Source organism: Astatotilapia calliptera, chromosome 7 (assembly GCF_964374335.1).
Source record: "Astatotilapia calliptera chromosome 7, fAstCal68.1, whole genome shotgun sequence".
NCBI classification, from domain to species: Eukaryota; Metazoa; Chordata; class Actinopteri; order Cichliformes; family Cichlidae; genus Astatotilapia; species Astatotilapia calliptera.
Genome location: NC_137428.1, coordinates 39388996 through 39404675, shown reverse-complemented (window position 1 = coordinate 39404675; position 15680 = coordinate 39388996). Strand labels below are relative to the sequence as shown.

Genomic DNA, 15680 nt, shown 5'->3' with positions numbered 1-15680 from the left:
TTTATCAGATATATAACCCAATATTCACCTGCACTATATTAAGAGAATTATAGGAAGCCCCTGCAGCTCCATACGAGTGAGTTTTGTTTAAAAATGCACACCTGCTTGTTTCTAAGTCACGGTTACAGAGAGACCATATTTATCTCCCTGATGTGCAATATTACCAAGTGCAATTTCTCATTTAGCGTGATATTCTGTTATAACTTCTTCTATTCTGTTGTTTTTTTCATAATTTTTGCTGCTCTTAACTTTGTACTGTCTACTTTCTGCCATGACCAAACAAATTTTCCACATGTGGGACTAATAAAGCTTTATCTTTTCTTATCTTTAACGTCTCCTGAACAGCGTCATCAACGGGAACACATGCTGTGGGATTAATCTTTTTTTTATGGCATGAATTGTAAACAAAAAATGTGTTTGTAGAGGCTCTTGACGTAGAAGCTTTTAGTGATTTGCATTGCTAGAAATTCAGTTTTTCTTTGCCTTGTCCTATAGGACTTTTTTAGATGTCCCTTTTTAAACATGTGTTATCACTTGGATCTAAATATAATTTTTTTCATAATAAGAATAAGAAATTCTTTTACTGCTTTTAACTTACTTTGGCAGAAACAAAATGAACACCCTATTCCTCTGTGGAAGAAAAGAGCAGAATCACTGTGACAACATTAGAGGGAAATCCCTCAGACATTGTGATGAATAATAATGACTGTGAGGAGAAGAGATGCGGGAAAAGCTTTGAAGAGAAGTGAAAAATATGGTTTCAAATACAGCTTACTAAAGCAGTTTAACTAAATTAAGCTGGTTATCAGATTGTCATGTAGTCACAATGTTTAATCGACACTGCTGGCTGATTTCTGGCATGGCAGGGTGTATGTCAACCAGATGTGGGCAAGGTCTGGCAATAATGGCACTATTTATGTTCTTGTTTTCCTATTTTAGTTAGAAAACCCAAATGCCATGTTGCAATACTATACTGCTATAGTAGCCAACATTTCAAATGCAGGTTTGACAGGTTTGTGAGTGTACATTTTATCCAAAACCTAGTCTACTCATGTTTACCACCAGGTGGCTGTAGCTCAGGAGGTGGAGCAGGTCACTTACTGATTGGACGGTTAGTGGCTCGATCCCTCGCTCCTCCAGTCTGTGTGTCAAGATTGTGAATGTGTATGAATGTAGTTAGGAAGCACTCAGTGTAAAGAAAGTGGGTGGATATGGCATGTTGTATAGAGCACTTTGAGTAGGGATGGGTATCGAAAACCGGTTCTTGTTGAGAACCGGTTCCCACTGTTTCAATTCCTTGGAATTGTTTGCCATTTTTACAAACGATTCCCTTATTGATTCCAGTCGCCCCGAATGACGTCACCACGTTGTGGAGCGTCATTTACCTGGCAGGAAACATGGCGCCTAAGCGGCTCAAACGCTCAAAAGTTTGGTTTTACTTTACGAGAACGGATGACAACAGGGCAACTTGCAAAGTAGATATTTCATTTAAGGGAGGAAACATTATGAATATGCAAAAGCATTTGCTCACAAAACACGCGATGACCTTAAATGAATGTCGTGTTTTTAATTCCGCTCCGGACTCGTGACTCTCAACCCAGCAGCAGCGGTAATGTTTGCACGTCCTCTCCCGTTAATGCGGCAGGTAAATAATCAACTAACAGTGCATATTATGTTAGCGCAATCTGCCTTATTACAAAACCTGCCATTACTGTGCATTTAGGTGACCATGATGAGAGAGACAGACAGAGTCTGGCTCAGATGCTGGCAGTTTTCGCTGCGGTCTACTGGTAGCGTCTCCTTTCAGGCCAGGATAGACGAATGTCACCGATCAGTGACTAAGTTTGTGGTAAAAGGTTTGCACCCATTTGCCACAGCAGATGTCCCGATTTTCAGTAAGTGAATGTGTTTAATTGTAGGCAGGGACATTACTGGATATTCTTATGTAATTGCTACTGAATAATTTATGTTATACTTTGTTATTGCTACAGAAGAATATTTATTTTATTATTTTACATTTACAATTTTTTTTCCTGGGGACCCTGTGACACCCCATTGAAGAGCCGTAGGCTGGATCTCTTAAGATGTCACTGTTGGGTTTGTAAGGCCATGTTACTCCTAAATTTCTATCTTGTGCAAAGAGAAGATATAAAACAAAGTTCTAAGCCAATCGACCTTAGTGTTCTGCTTTTTTTTAAAAAAAAGAAGAATCGATAAAAAATCGAATCGTTAAACAGAATCGAAAATGGAATCGGAATCATGAAAATCTTATCAATACCCATCCCTAACTCTGAGTAATCCGGGAGAGTAGAAAAGCGCTATATAAGAATCAGTCCATTTACTGTCTGAACAGAGTTTCATCATGTTACTTTGTACTATTATGTTCCAGCACATGTTGTTATTACATGGCTTGATTAAAGTACACATTAGGCTGACATCTGGGGCCAGAGCTGAAACTGTTCTGGGCCAGCACAGGGCCAGCAGTGTGTCTGCAACTGGAACATGTGCTGGCCCATGTGTGGGCCACATCTGGCAAACCAGATCTGGGCCACCAAAGGGCTGTCATTCTTTCCGGTATGTGGGCCATGTGTAAGCACATTGTGTGGGCCAGATCTGGGCCATACCAATTTTGCTATGTGGGTTACAGAGCACCTAGACGTGACTGCAGTTGTAATTCTGTATAAATAATACTGAATTGAGCATTACTTTGCATCGCTGGGTGTTTGGTACACGGGGGCAACTACTGAGAACAGGGGTGCCTCCAGAATTTTTTCATAAATTGTGAGGGACAGACAAATGTCACAACATGAGTGACAAAAATTGTAAAGGAAGGAATAAATAACTCAATAAACAACTCATTGTAGGGCACGTTTCTCTCGATTGCACTCTCGTTTATTAAAATTACTGCCAACATAGCACCCACTGCCCTCTGGTTGGTGCCTCAGGTCGCACACCTCCATACTCACTAACAGCTTTTTCCCCTGGGCCATTCTGACTGTTAACAAACACTATATCTCCACACCCCACCCCTGTCCACCACCTCACCAATCTGAGCCATGGTCTGAGTAACCCTCATCACTCAGGCCACTCATACACGGACTCTGCACTCAGACCAAGTCCTTTTGCACCACTTCCAAGCATTTTGCTCTTCAATGTGTGCCTTTCTCTTGATTGTATACTTCTCCTGTTGTTTATTTATTCTTGCTGTCTTACTTTTTATATTTTATTCCATGCACAGTTGGCGTGGTGCGCCCTTAATTTCTTTGTGCATTTACAATGACATTAAAGAGCTATTCTGTTCTGAACATGAATGCTGACCAGTCCACTCTCAAATACACTGGTTGAAAGGTATTTTTGTCTTGAAGTTTGACTCACACCTGTCTGTTTTTCTACATATGATTTAAATTATTTTTAAATATGTTGCTAATAACAAAACTTGTTGTTTAGTTAAGTTTAGGCAATAAAAACTGCTGGCTTAAAAATATTACAGAAAATATCACAACATTTATTGAGACCTACTCTTTTTTTACAAACAAAGAAAACAAACAAACAAATGACATCCGAGACACTTTAATAAATACTTTTAGCTTGGTTTACTCTTGCCTAGGTCATCAAAAATGAAGACAAGGCTTCATTAAAACACAGTGAGACAGCTCTCAGTCACTGAGAGGAACTTTTATTGTTTTTAAACAGGCATGTGAACTTATGTACTGATGTATATAAAGTACATGAAACTAGACCATAACACTCCCCACTAACCCTCAGTTACAGAACAGAGGTGTTGTGATCGAATCCTAAATTTCAATAAAATGAAAGAAAATTAATCAATAACTGATAGGAAATAATTTTTATTATGCAAATTTAGGAGGGATTTTATCTCAAAACATGCCAAGCTTAATAAAAATGTTTTTATAAGGAGAACGCTACAGTAGAGAGAGAGCGAGAGATAGAGATGAACTTTTCAAAACCAAAAGAGAAAGGAAGGGAGCACATGACCAAGAGGAATGACAACTGACTCAGTTGTACGGGCAACAAAGGTGGGAGGACAAAAATGAAACAAAGGAAGTGAAACTTCATGTGAGACACAGGCAACAGTAATTGCAAATATTAAACAGGAAGACAAACACAAGTGAAAGCAGAGAGGCTAACAGAAATGAGACCAGGGGCCCGTTCTTCGTACCTCGCTAAGTAGGTTAGCCGGATTAGATTGTTGACGATTTCGCGTGATCCTGGATCGTTCGGTTCCCCGAAGCTCATCCGGGACTTGCTGTCATAGCAACAGAGCCGTAAGCGTAAACCTGCTCGGGAGCAGGTTCACTTTATGTAAACAGGATTAGATCGCGGCCACGCAGGTATGTCCGCTTCATTTATACGAAAGCAACAGCGATATTCCACCACTGTTTCACCATAAATAAATATTATCAATGTAACTAAAGACAATGCAGCACCTGATCCTTTTATTGATGTCACACAGATACATACAGGTCATTTCCTAAAAAAGGGAAATGTACTATTAACATTCTATTACATGTATGTGATTATTACAGATGTAATTCATATTTCAGAGTAGTAATTGTAAATTACTTCGTGTAATCAAGATGAGAGACCACGGCTATAAAAGCGAAGGTGGATTTGGGAAGTCTGTCGCAGCCATGTCCTGTCCGTATACGCGAGCAGCCCATTGCGGAAGGTGCAAGATTGATAAGGAGAGTCCTCAGAATTCAGCGTATATTGCGGGATAGACAGGATCCTTTAGCTCAGCGCGACAGTGTGCTCATAGAGAGATATCGATATTCCCGTGAGGGTATTATTTACTTAACCAACTTGTTGACGAGGGGGTGCAGGACCACCACCTGTCTTTTTTTTCCTCTGCCCTTTTCTTGGTTGCTGTTATGAACAAACTAACAGAGTATTACAGGCCAGTATTACCTTGCCAAGAGACGCAAAGCAATCTAAGAGATAAATATTACCATTCTGTAGAATACTCCTGTATTCCACTTTTACTTGTTCCCATGTTCTTGTGGGTCCTGTTGTGGCTCTAATGTGAAAGGGGATATAATATAACATATTATAATATAATATAATGCCATATGATATTGGACAATATAGTGTCATATGATAGATCTACCCTACCGCCTACTGGTGTTGGCCAGAGGGGCCGATGGCGCGATATGGCAGCCTGGCTACAACCGTAGCTGCCTCCACCAGTGTGTGAATGTGGGAGTGAATGAATAGTGGTATCGTAAAGCGCTTTGGGTGCCTTGGAAAGCGCTATATAAATCCAATCCATTATTATTATTATTATTAAATTACCTACGAGTTTGATTTGTCAGCAACTTTCTGCCAGCCCTCTCTCCTTGCTTTTGCAGCCTTTGCAGTGTTCTCTTGCGTTTTAATTAAACTCTGAAACTCCTGAAATCCCTCACTCAAGAGTTCTTGCTCTGCTGCCGGAAAATACCGAGCACGCCCCTTCGACATTTTCGCCGACCAATCAGCGGGTTGCCGATCAATGTTTCTACTATCGATGCGTAGCCCCTTTTACGACGCCCAGTGATGTCACATTACTGCGTCCAGCTGTAGTAATCGTCAACAGCAAGTGTGTTCGGGGAACCGGATTAGCGAGCTCACGGTTAGCGCGATGATTTGATCTTGGATGTGTCATTTGATCTTGGATGTAGTAAGCGACGTACGAAGAACGGGCCCCAGACTGGAAAACAAAACTGTTACTAAACTGAATACTACTCAACAGATAAACAGGAAAACTACAAATAATACAAACAATGCTATATTATCTTATATATCCATACAAATCATTGCGATTGATCCAGTAGGGTTTTTTTTAAGAGGCTGACATTTTTTCCAAACTAATGTTATTTTGGAAGAAAATTTTTATACTGAGTAATACACAAACTGTTTTTTGATTTCTAGTTCATTCGTTTTCTTAGCGATGCGCAGGGCAGTAGGTTATGGAACTCCAAAGTGTTCAAAATTAAATAAATAAATAGGTCAAGATGAAATAAATAACTATGTGAATAAATAAGACACAGATATGTAATGTGAGAATGATATTGTGAAATAATGGAACACATTTTGAAAACAATGCTCATTATTGTGAAACATATTACATTCTGCTATATAAATTTTCTTATTATTGTGAAATATTATTTCATGGTCATTATTTTTCACAATAACAGAGATTATTCCTGAGGCATTTTATTTATTTCCAGCCGTTTATATTCCAAAATGACCTTTTTTCAAAGTCAGTCTTTATTTCAAAATCCCGTTTTTCCCGATGGTCTATTTATTTCATAATGCGACTTTTCAGCAGAATGACTTTGTCTGTCAATCAAGAAAGACAGGGCGGAGCCAGTTGTGTGATTGGTTGCTCCTTTACTCAGACATAAGTAATAGCACATGAATTGTCGATTTAGGTTTAATGGTGCAATGCGTCTCCTATGCAGCTGGCGGCAGTATGCAGCTCAAAATAAACTTAAGGCACCGACAAATGCAAAACACTGGGCGCGAATAACGTTACAGGTGTATCAATTCTTGTGAAGGGCATGGCTGCAGGAAACAAGTCCGTTTCTGAGTTACTCAGAGAACTTGCTAACCGCTTAGATTGAACGTCTTCACCTCAGTCTGCGTATTGCAGCAGTGTACTGGAGATGAAGTGGTCCCTGGTCCAAGTTCTCATCACAACCGCACAGTGTTAACGTTAGCAAATGCTAACGCTATCACAGCTAGCTCCACTCCACGAAACGCTGTTCAGGGTAAGTAACGATATGTTATTATTGCTTGGTTAGTCTGTCTGTCTGGCAAAAATGAGCTTTTTAATCAGTTTAGTCACAGATTTTTTTTAATACTGTTTTTTAACATAGCAAAGAATTCTATAAATTAGGTAAGAGAAAATAATTGTCTTCTGGGTTAATGTCTGTATTACTATTTACATTGTTGTAGGTAATAGTTATTCATGACTGTTTTAAAGTGGCTTATCTTCTGTGCTAATATGGAAGACAAGTAATCTATGTGAAAGAAAAGAAAGCAATTTTAGTTCAACGTAGTGATTTTGTAAGTGGGTATAATTTGAAAATGCTTTTACTAGTACAGTGGATGTTCTTTAAATATTTAACATTTAAAGTGTGTGTCACTTTACAGACTCCAACTTCAGTTTTGGTTTGGTCTCACCGTTGTAGGTCATAACACAAACAAGTCGTCAAGTCAAGCAGCTGAGGAAAGGGCTTAAGGAAACCATGGTATGGCCGCTTCTGACAGAAAGATCAGACATCATTCCTCCTTTCTTACCAAGGGAATCAGAGACTGCTCCCTGTTGTGAGGTAAGGTCAGGTCACATCTTTTAACATCTGAATAGTAAAGCTATTTGGTTAATTTATGAAGGATGAACATTAATTGTTGACACAAAACACCAATATACTGTTTTGTATGCGTGGGTTAGTTGAACAGCTGGGTTACATTTAATAAAAATACACCTAATGTTGCTGATGCTCTTAAGACTACAAGATAAGTAAAGCTATAAAATGACTGTGGCCTGCCACAGAAGATGAAGATGAGGAAGAAGAGGAATGCTCTCGAGGATAAATGCAGAGTGGCAGGTTACCTTCGGTCCTTCATTGAAAATGGTAAGTCTGCTGCGATAGGTATTTTGCCATTGGTTTTCTCTGATTATACTTTGGTAAATTACATACAGTCCAGTGATCTTGGGTCATTAACAAAGTACACTATAGTAGAGCTGGGCGATATGAGATTTTTTCATATCACAATATTTATTTTTATTTATTTTTTTATAAAAAGGACAAGAGCGGTGAGGTCTATCGCAATAGTTTAATTTTTCTATTGAGAAAAAGTTATTTCGCAATACATATCGTTATCGTTCTATCGCCCAGCTCTACGCTATAGTATAATTTTGTTTTGTTATTTGCTCCATGCAATACATAAGAGTGGTGGCATTATCAGTTGCACTAGAATTGTATGTAGACTACTTTTAGCTTTGTTAACATAAAAATATCTATAAAAGCTACAACAGCAATTTGAGTGTGGCAAAAATGTCTGGTGCCCTGTATGTAAGTGGTCATCTTTATGGTATTTCTCCATAAAAGATTCAAAATAATGAATATAGGATGTCATTATAGTTTAAAACAATCTTCTGTTGCAGCATCTTGTGCACAACAAAAAGCCCTCATCAAGTTTTGGACAGGATGGGAAGTCTTGCCGAGAAATGACTGTGGAAGTGGTCAACAGCAATCTTCCAAAGTCTTCCACCGGTTTTGAAGTACTACGTCTTCCTGCACACTACTGTACCTATGAGTCATTTCTAATGGACATTCAGGTGTGTCTCAACTCTACTGACTCAGGTTTTGGTCTGGTTTACGATTGATTCCATAACCACATGGTAAAATTAGACCATTTCTTCTTTCTTGCATCACATTACTGTACTCGGTGTTCAAAGAAACGGACAATCTAGTGAGTTCTAGTTCTTTTTAATACACTTGACAGTGAAAAATACAGAGTACAGGTGTGCATTTATGGCTTTTTTAATATAAACTGATGAAGAGTTCAGATATCAAAATCAGTTGTTCACTGTACATTATAAATTACACAATATGTTTTGTTTATACTCGCTACTGATACAAAAAAAATTTCTAGAAAAAATTATTTGAATTAAGATGTTACACTACTCTGTGTTCATTGTATTAAATCTGCTCAGAGTTGACATGTACTGTATATCCAACCAAGAAATGAATATCATTAAAGTGACAGCTGTATAAAACAAATCCTGTTTTATAGCCACTCACTGTTTTGTTGAAAATGAAATTGGTTATGCTGTTTTGAGTCAGTATTAGCTACAAAGCTGTAGAAATTTAAAAAAAAAAAAAAAAAAAAAAAAAAAATCCTCCTGACATAGAAACTGATTAAATGTAATAATGTCTTTCTACAAGTGATTTTGAAGTATTGGTAGCACAGCAGGGTCTTGTTCATTCAGTGCATCTGGGAGCTGAATCTCAGGAATGGTGATCTCATTTGATGGGCAGCGATTATGTTGTCCTGTCCAGTCCACACCATAATCCTCATCAACCTGAAAGAGCATGCACATGTTTTAAATCTAAACTGAAGAGGTGTTTCCTGCAGCTGTTCCTAGATGGACTTATTGAGTCTGCCAGGGCCTATGTGAGTTGCTTAGGCATTGGCTACCAACTAATTATTCATTCACCCATTCTAGGTCAGGATTGGTTCTCTTCAGGTATAACAAATTTAACTTTGTTTAAAGTATTGCCATCTATACCTGACAGGTGGGATAAAAGAGAATGGCTTGGGAGGCGCACAGCAAATCTCAAAGTTTTCCAATTAATGCTGAAAGAACCAAGGATGTAAATGTATTCTTGTTTTAGCTTTACCGAAGACACCAGAGAAAGTATATCTATAATGCTGCTGAAATAGACAAAACCATTTCAATAAACTCGCTATTTAACATCAACCTTGTTATGCGTTATCAGAGAACAATCAACTGCAAACAGCAATGAAACATTCAACTATGTACTATTTAAAGCACTAATGACCCTGCTGTCTAACAAGATGTGATAAGTAAGTAGACTGTGGAAAGCTGGTGGGTCTACTCTCTGTGTAAAAGGTTCCTACAGGCTCCACTGACCCCAGTCTCCGAGTTAACACACTAACAGCTAACACTGCTAAACGTGTCTCAACGCCGAGATGGCGCCGATAGCTTTACCGTGTGTTCACACCGAACGCGATGGGCGCGTGAAAAAACGCCAAAACGCCCCTAACTTGACGCCTGCACATTCGCGACCTCTACGCGTGTCCAAGAAAAATCGCTCGCGCCCCAAAATATCATATTTTCACGCGCGTGAACCGGAAATGTGGGAGGGATGTGGGAGGAAGTTGTGCTAGACCGGTATCTTTGAAAGATGGCAGCTGTCGAGCTAGCGCTTGAAGAGAGAGTCTCCCTTCTTTATTTACTGTGGAGAGCAGAGCAGCGGCGTAAGAGACGTCCTCGCCGTACCTGGGTCCATCAGGTCCTCGAGACGCGTGATCAGTTTGGTGAGTTTCACCATTTGCTACAGGAGCTGCGCCTGGATGGAGGGGCACCTGCTGTGGGAGGTGTGGCGCCTGCTGTGGTGGAGCCGTTGCAAGGCCTGGGTCGTGTGGCAGCAAACAACTCCTCCAGAGAGGCTGTCCTGGTGAGGGAGAAGTTCATGGCTCACTTCTCGGCAGAGGGAGCTGTGTCTTGGCAACCAAAGGAGTAGCCTGTTTGAAGTCTGAACGACTTCCCCACAACGGCTCTTTTAAGAGCCACCCACAAACCTCTAAAGAGTGTTCCTGTCTTTTTAACATTTTCTTAATGAATGGAGCTCTACTCCAAAATAAACTAACCTCTTTTTACTCTGCAACTTGTCTTCACTATGTTCCTATATACAGTGTGGTGCAAAAGTTTGGGCAACCTTATTATTAGTGTCTGTGAAGGTTCACAGTCATTATTTTCCTGTATGAATCGCTGTTACAGTAAAAAATGTTACTTACATATATCATATAGGAGACACACACATTGATATACACTACATATTTATGTTATTCCTCTTTTTTTGTGTTGCCAATTTATGCACCTGCTTCATTTAGTTTAAAGTTATTGCACTTTCTGTAAATCCAGTGAACTGCATTTCACTTCTCAAATATCACTGTGTGTCTCCTATATGATGTATTTAACTGACAATTTTTATTGTGACAACCAACGATTTGTACAGGAAAATAATTACTTTTCACAATGTTGCCCAAACTTATGCATCCCACTGTATTAGTATGTTTTGTTATTGGTGTAATATGAAATAAATTCTACTTTTGTTAAGTCCGGTGCCAATATTTGCTGTGTAGTAGAACAAAGACATTTGTCAGTATAAATGTTTATTTGATAAAATATATAAATTCAGTAACAAAAGGATAAATATATGACATCAACTATTTACAGACAGACAGGAATAAAATATACAAATTCAGTAACAAAAGGACATAAATAACATAAATATATGAGATCTAACTATTTACAGAGAGACAGGGATAAAAAGGACCCAGCTTGGAGTGGAAGAGCCTCAGGGAGAAGGAGGAGAAACATAAGAACATTGTTTCTGCCCTGGAGAGCTGCTGCCTCATCAGTAAACTACTGATCATTAGGGTCCAATGTTTCCAAATTTAGCACAGCTGTGCTGTTTTCAAAAACTGATTTATAAATTTGGAATTTCACGAATTCTCGTGTCTGAGGCGGCATGCTCTCCAGAGCAGGAACAAGGCTGAGGAGGAAATGCTCTGTTGCAGACGGGCGTGGCCTCTTTAGGGACTCCAGGATAGCCAGCTCCACCGCCGATGGACCGTCCTGGGACCCTTCCCTCGCCCGCCTTCGAGCTGTCCTCCTCTGTGGGCCTGTAAAACACAGAACAAAACACCACAAAGAAATGAGAATGCTGCTACTAGATTTTTATTTTTAAAATTGAATAAAACCAGGATTTGAACAGATTGGTTGTAGATATTTAGTAAAGGTGATCACAAGGGGATTCAAGCAAGTAAAAAGCGATCAGTGCTTGATGTTCATACCTGTGGGTGCAGCAGCAGGAGTGGATGGACCAGGGACTGGGGAGCCAGGAGAAGCAACAGGAGAGGACTCTGCTGCATGATTACTTGACTCTATCAAGACAATATTAAATGTTAACAGGTTGAAGACAATAGTCATAGAGAATATTATGTTATTATATACTTATTATTATATACAGTGGTCTCTCATTTATTGCAGCACATGACCAGTAGTCACAGTTCTCACAAGTTGATTCTGAAAGTGCAAACCAAGTCAATTTTAAAACGTTAAAGTATGCTGCGCTTTTTCTCTGTCTGCGGCGCCAATTTTGTGCGCCTTTTTTGCTCCCAGTGCAGGTGCCTATTTCCGAATGGGAAATAGGCACCTGCACCGGGAGCAAAATGCAGAATGCAATGCGCATTGTTGAAAGCTGTACGGTGCAATAAAAAGAAAGAAATCAGCGACAGGCGAGGCCGTGACGGATGAACGGCGGGACTACTGTATACTGTTTATTACTAAACAAAATATATTCCTGTATGACAACACGCATTAATTAACTGCCTACATTAATTCATTGTAAATATACCTTCTGACTGACACTCCCCTGCTGCCTCTTCGGGCTGTCCCTGGTCCTCGGGGGAGAAGTTCTCCACGGTCCGCACCATATTTCCGCTGGTCTCCCGCGGAGTGAGGAAGGGGTCCAGAAACCCCATGACCGTGAAGAACTTCCATCTCCTCCCCGATCCTGCTGCCGACCCACTCCTCTTCTCCTTCTCTGCCCTCTTCTCCTTATTATAGGTGTCCCTGAGGCCCTTCCACTTTCTCCTGCAGATGTCCTCTGAATAAACGCATTATCTGGTTAGCGGAAAGCTATTTGTACAACAGTGGGAAAATCGCGGGACAGTAGGCGGGCTTGCTAGCTTGCTAGCTTTTGCGCGGCTTCATCGGGTCAGTCTGAAAATTAAAAAGTAGGAATGAACTTACCAGGTTGCCCGATCTCCTCACTGATTTGTCTCCAAGCTAGGTCCTTTTTATTCCTGTCTCGGTAGAAATAATAGGTAGCATCGTATAATTCTGGATGATTTGCCACAGCACTGATTAGTTTCTCCTCCATTTTGAATGCAGAATGAATGGCTTTGGCTGGATCTGCCCCTTTGAACTAGGTAACAGCCACGTCACCAGGCTCCTGATTGGTTGTCGCGGCGCGATTTTACGCTGGAGTTCAGATTTTTCCAACTCGAGCGGGGGAGGCGAAACGCGCGTATGCACAAAATGCAACACATAAACTCACGCGCGTGGATTTTTTCGCGAGTCAAACGCCTGAAACGCCCTACACTCACGCGCGTTTCTGGCGTTTTTGCGTTTTCGCAACGCCAAAACGCTTCCGAATTTTCGCGGGGGCCGCAATCGCGGGTCAGCGCGCCTTTCCATTGACTTTACATGTAAACCTGACGCTCCGCCTGCCTCTATCGCGTTCGGTGTGAACGCACCAGTAACAAAAAAAAGTAAGCGATAATAATTCATTGTCAAACGTCATAATTAAGGTCAACACCTAAACAATGCTGTGTACAGAATCACACAGGTGCTCAATTACAGCATAAACTTACCTTAGACCATCCTCCGTCATTTTCCTCCTAATTGTGCTCGGAGACACAGAAAATGTATCGGCAATTACCCCGACGGTTATCCCGGACAGCACTAAAGTCCTGAGTGCTGCACCGGGATTTCTAGACGTGGACGGCCAACATTTGAAGACTGTTCTTCCTCGGCGTATTCCAAACGAACACGGTGCTGAATTGATCTTAAACCTTTGACAATGCTGTCATCGATGCGAACATCTTGAAGAGCAATTATCATCCCAAGCATTTCAGAAACATCTAAACGACTCAAAACAGTATCTACAGGTAAATGATCCCTCTCTATCTGATTTGCTTAAATCAGCAGAACTGGCTGAAGTTCACACCAGTCCGCCATCCTCCGTGACTTTTGACCTAGCACGCTGTTGCTAGCTGCAGTAGCCGTCCGCGGAGCCGGTATCCAGGAAAACTAGTCGATGGCAAACGATAAGCCAATAGGTGCAAAGGTCCAGCCCACTTACATTGATTGACAGACAAAGTCATTCTGCTGAAAAGTCGCATTATGAAATAAATAGACCATCGGGAAAAACGGGATTTTGAAATAAAGACTGACTTTGAAAAAAGGTCATTTTGGACTAAAAACGGCTGGAAATAAATAAAATGCCTCAGGAATAATCTCTGTTATTGTGAAAAATAATGACCATGAAATAATATTTCACAATAATAAGTAAATTTATATAGCAGAATGCAATATATTTCACAATAATGAGCATTTTTTTCAAAATGTGTTCCATTATTTCACAATATCATTCTCACATTACATATCTGTGTCTTATTTATTCACATAGTTATTTATTTCATCTTGACCTATTTATTTATTTAATTTTGAACGCTTTGGAGTTCCATAGTAGGTACGCGATTATTTGCATTCATATCTAATTCACTTATGTGAGGTTGTGCTACAGCTACACCTTAAACCTGTGGGTGGGTCCGCCTCTGCTAAGACCACTAAACCACACAGCATGCCTATAGTTCTCAATAGCGTTGCTTGTGCATCTTATTAAACCCCGTGTATTAAGAATATGCTGTCACTAAAGTTTATATGTATGTGAAGGCAGACGAGGGAGCAAAACTAAAACACCAATGATCCTCACAACTCTTCAAAGAAACTCAAATGACATCAGTCCTCTTTGTTTTATCGTGTCGTTTTCTTTATTGTATTTCCATGTGTTGGGTTGCCATTATGCTCTGTTTTTGCAAAAACTAAAATTAGTAAATAAATGAAAGCAATAATAAAGATATTGCCTGCAATTATTTTTTCAAAGTAGAAAGACCTGTTATGTATTCAAAACGGCACAGGGGATTTAGGAGTGGGATCTCACCGCTGCTAAGAGTTTTATTCACATCACATCATGCAGTTGACAGTTTACAGCTATGACAGCACAGCCTCCTTTAAAGTCATGAACAAAAAATAAATCAAGTTGCATAATCTCACTGTCAGTGTTGAGATTAGCACACTAGTCGCTCATTTAAAGTCCGCTGAGCACAGTGGCCTTTAAATGAGACATCAAATCATCTGCTCGAGGATGCGATACTGATGTGAAAAATGGTAAATGGCCTGCATTTGTATAGCGCTTTACTCAGTCCCTAAGGACCCCAAAGTGCTTTACACTACATTCAGTCATTCACACCCACATTCACACACTGGTGACAGCAAGCTATATTGTAGCCACAGCTGCCCTGGGGCGCACTGACAGATGCGAGGCTGCCGGACACAGGCGCCACTGGGCCCTCTGACCACCACCAGTAGGCAAACACGGGGTTAGTATCTTGCCCAAGGATATTTGGCATGCAGCCAGGAGGCAACCTGGGATCAAACCACCGACCTTCTGGTTAGTGACTGACCTGCTCTGCCACCTGAGCTACAGCCACCCATAAGAACAATGGAAAGAACAATGGAACCTTTTTTGAAAATGACGCAGCGTCCAAATCACCCAATATGTAGACATCAGCTAACTGCACATATTGTGCAAACAGCTGATGTCATACAAAATCATCTACATACTGAACAAAAAGGGGAGGAAATAATGAGTTCCCGAAGCTGCTGACGGTGCTTTTGTTTGCATAGACGTAATTAATAATGAATCACCAAAATATTGCACATATTGTGCTGATTTCACAGTAATCAGTGCAATATGTTCTGATTTCAAAATGTATGTGCAATCAGCTGATGTTGTACAAAATTGTACATTAACCTAACCGGGCCTTTTTTTCTTTGTACATATGACAATAAACGCTTTGAACCTTTGAAAATTGTATGAAAAGGTGAGAGAAAAAAAGAGTTCCTGAAGTTGCTGATGGTGCATTTGTTGGCTTGACGTAATTAGTAGGTCCATTTTAATTTGATATGCTCAGGCATGTAAACTGTATTATTGTTAGTGAATTAATGTTAGCTATGAGATTTTAAAATTGCTCTGCTGAACCCAAAATAGTTTCAGAGACTATGGCAAAAA

General features: G+C 40.1%; 1 protein-coding gene and 2 long non-coding RNA genes across 4 annotated transcripts; 1 reads left to right on the top strand and 2 right to left on the bottom strand.

Moving 5' to 3' along the window:
- Positions 1 to 6495: 6495 nt before the first annotated feature.
- LOC145429700 (uncharacterized) lies at positions 6496 to 8467 on the top strand. Of its 2 annotated transcripts, none has more exons than XR_013909976.1 (4): positions 6496 to 6770; positions 7156 to 7334; positions 7556 to 7637; positions 8171 to 8467. It is a non-coding gene; the product is annotated as an uncharacterized LOC145429700 (long non-coding RNA). The 2 variants fall into 2 exon arrangements; XR_013909975.1 differs by having other exon boundaries at positions 6500 to 6770; positions 7194 to 7334.
- Positions 8468 to 8479: 12 nt separating this feature from the next.
- On the bottom strand, positions 8480 to 14071 carry LOC145429702 (uncharacterized). The gene is made up of 2 exons (XR_013909978.1): positions 13198 to 14071; positions 8480 to 9091 (listed from the first exon to the last, which is right to left on the bottom strand). It is a non-coding gene; the product is annotated as an uncharacterized LOC145429702 (long non-coding RNA).
- On the bottom strand, positions 10913 to 13070 carry LOC145429699 (uncharacterized). Its single transcript, XM_080303648.1, has 4 exons — positions 12575 to 13070; positions 12177 to 12428; positions 11614 to 11703; positions 10913 to 11442 (listed from the first exon to the last, which is right to left on the bottom strand). Exons 1-4 carry the CDS (start codon positions 12702 to 12704, stop codon positions 11183 to 11185), a joined length of 732 nt encoding a protein of 243 aa, XP_080159774.1. The 5' UTR covers positions 12705 to 13070; the 3' UTR covers positions 10913 to 11182.
- Positions 14072 to 15680: the final 1609 nt, after the last annotated feature.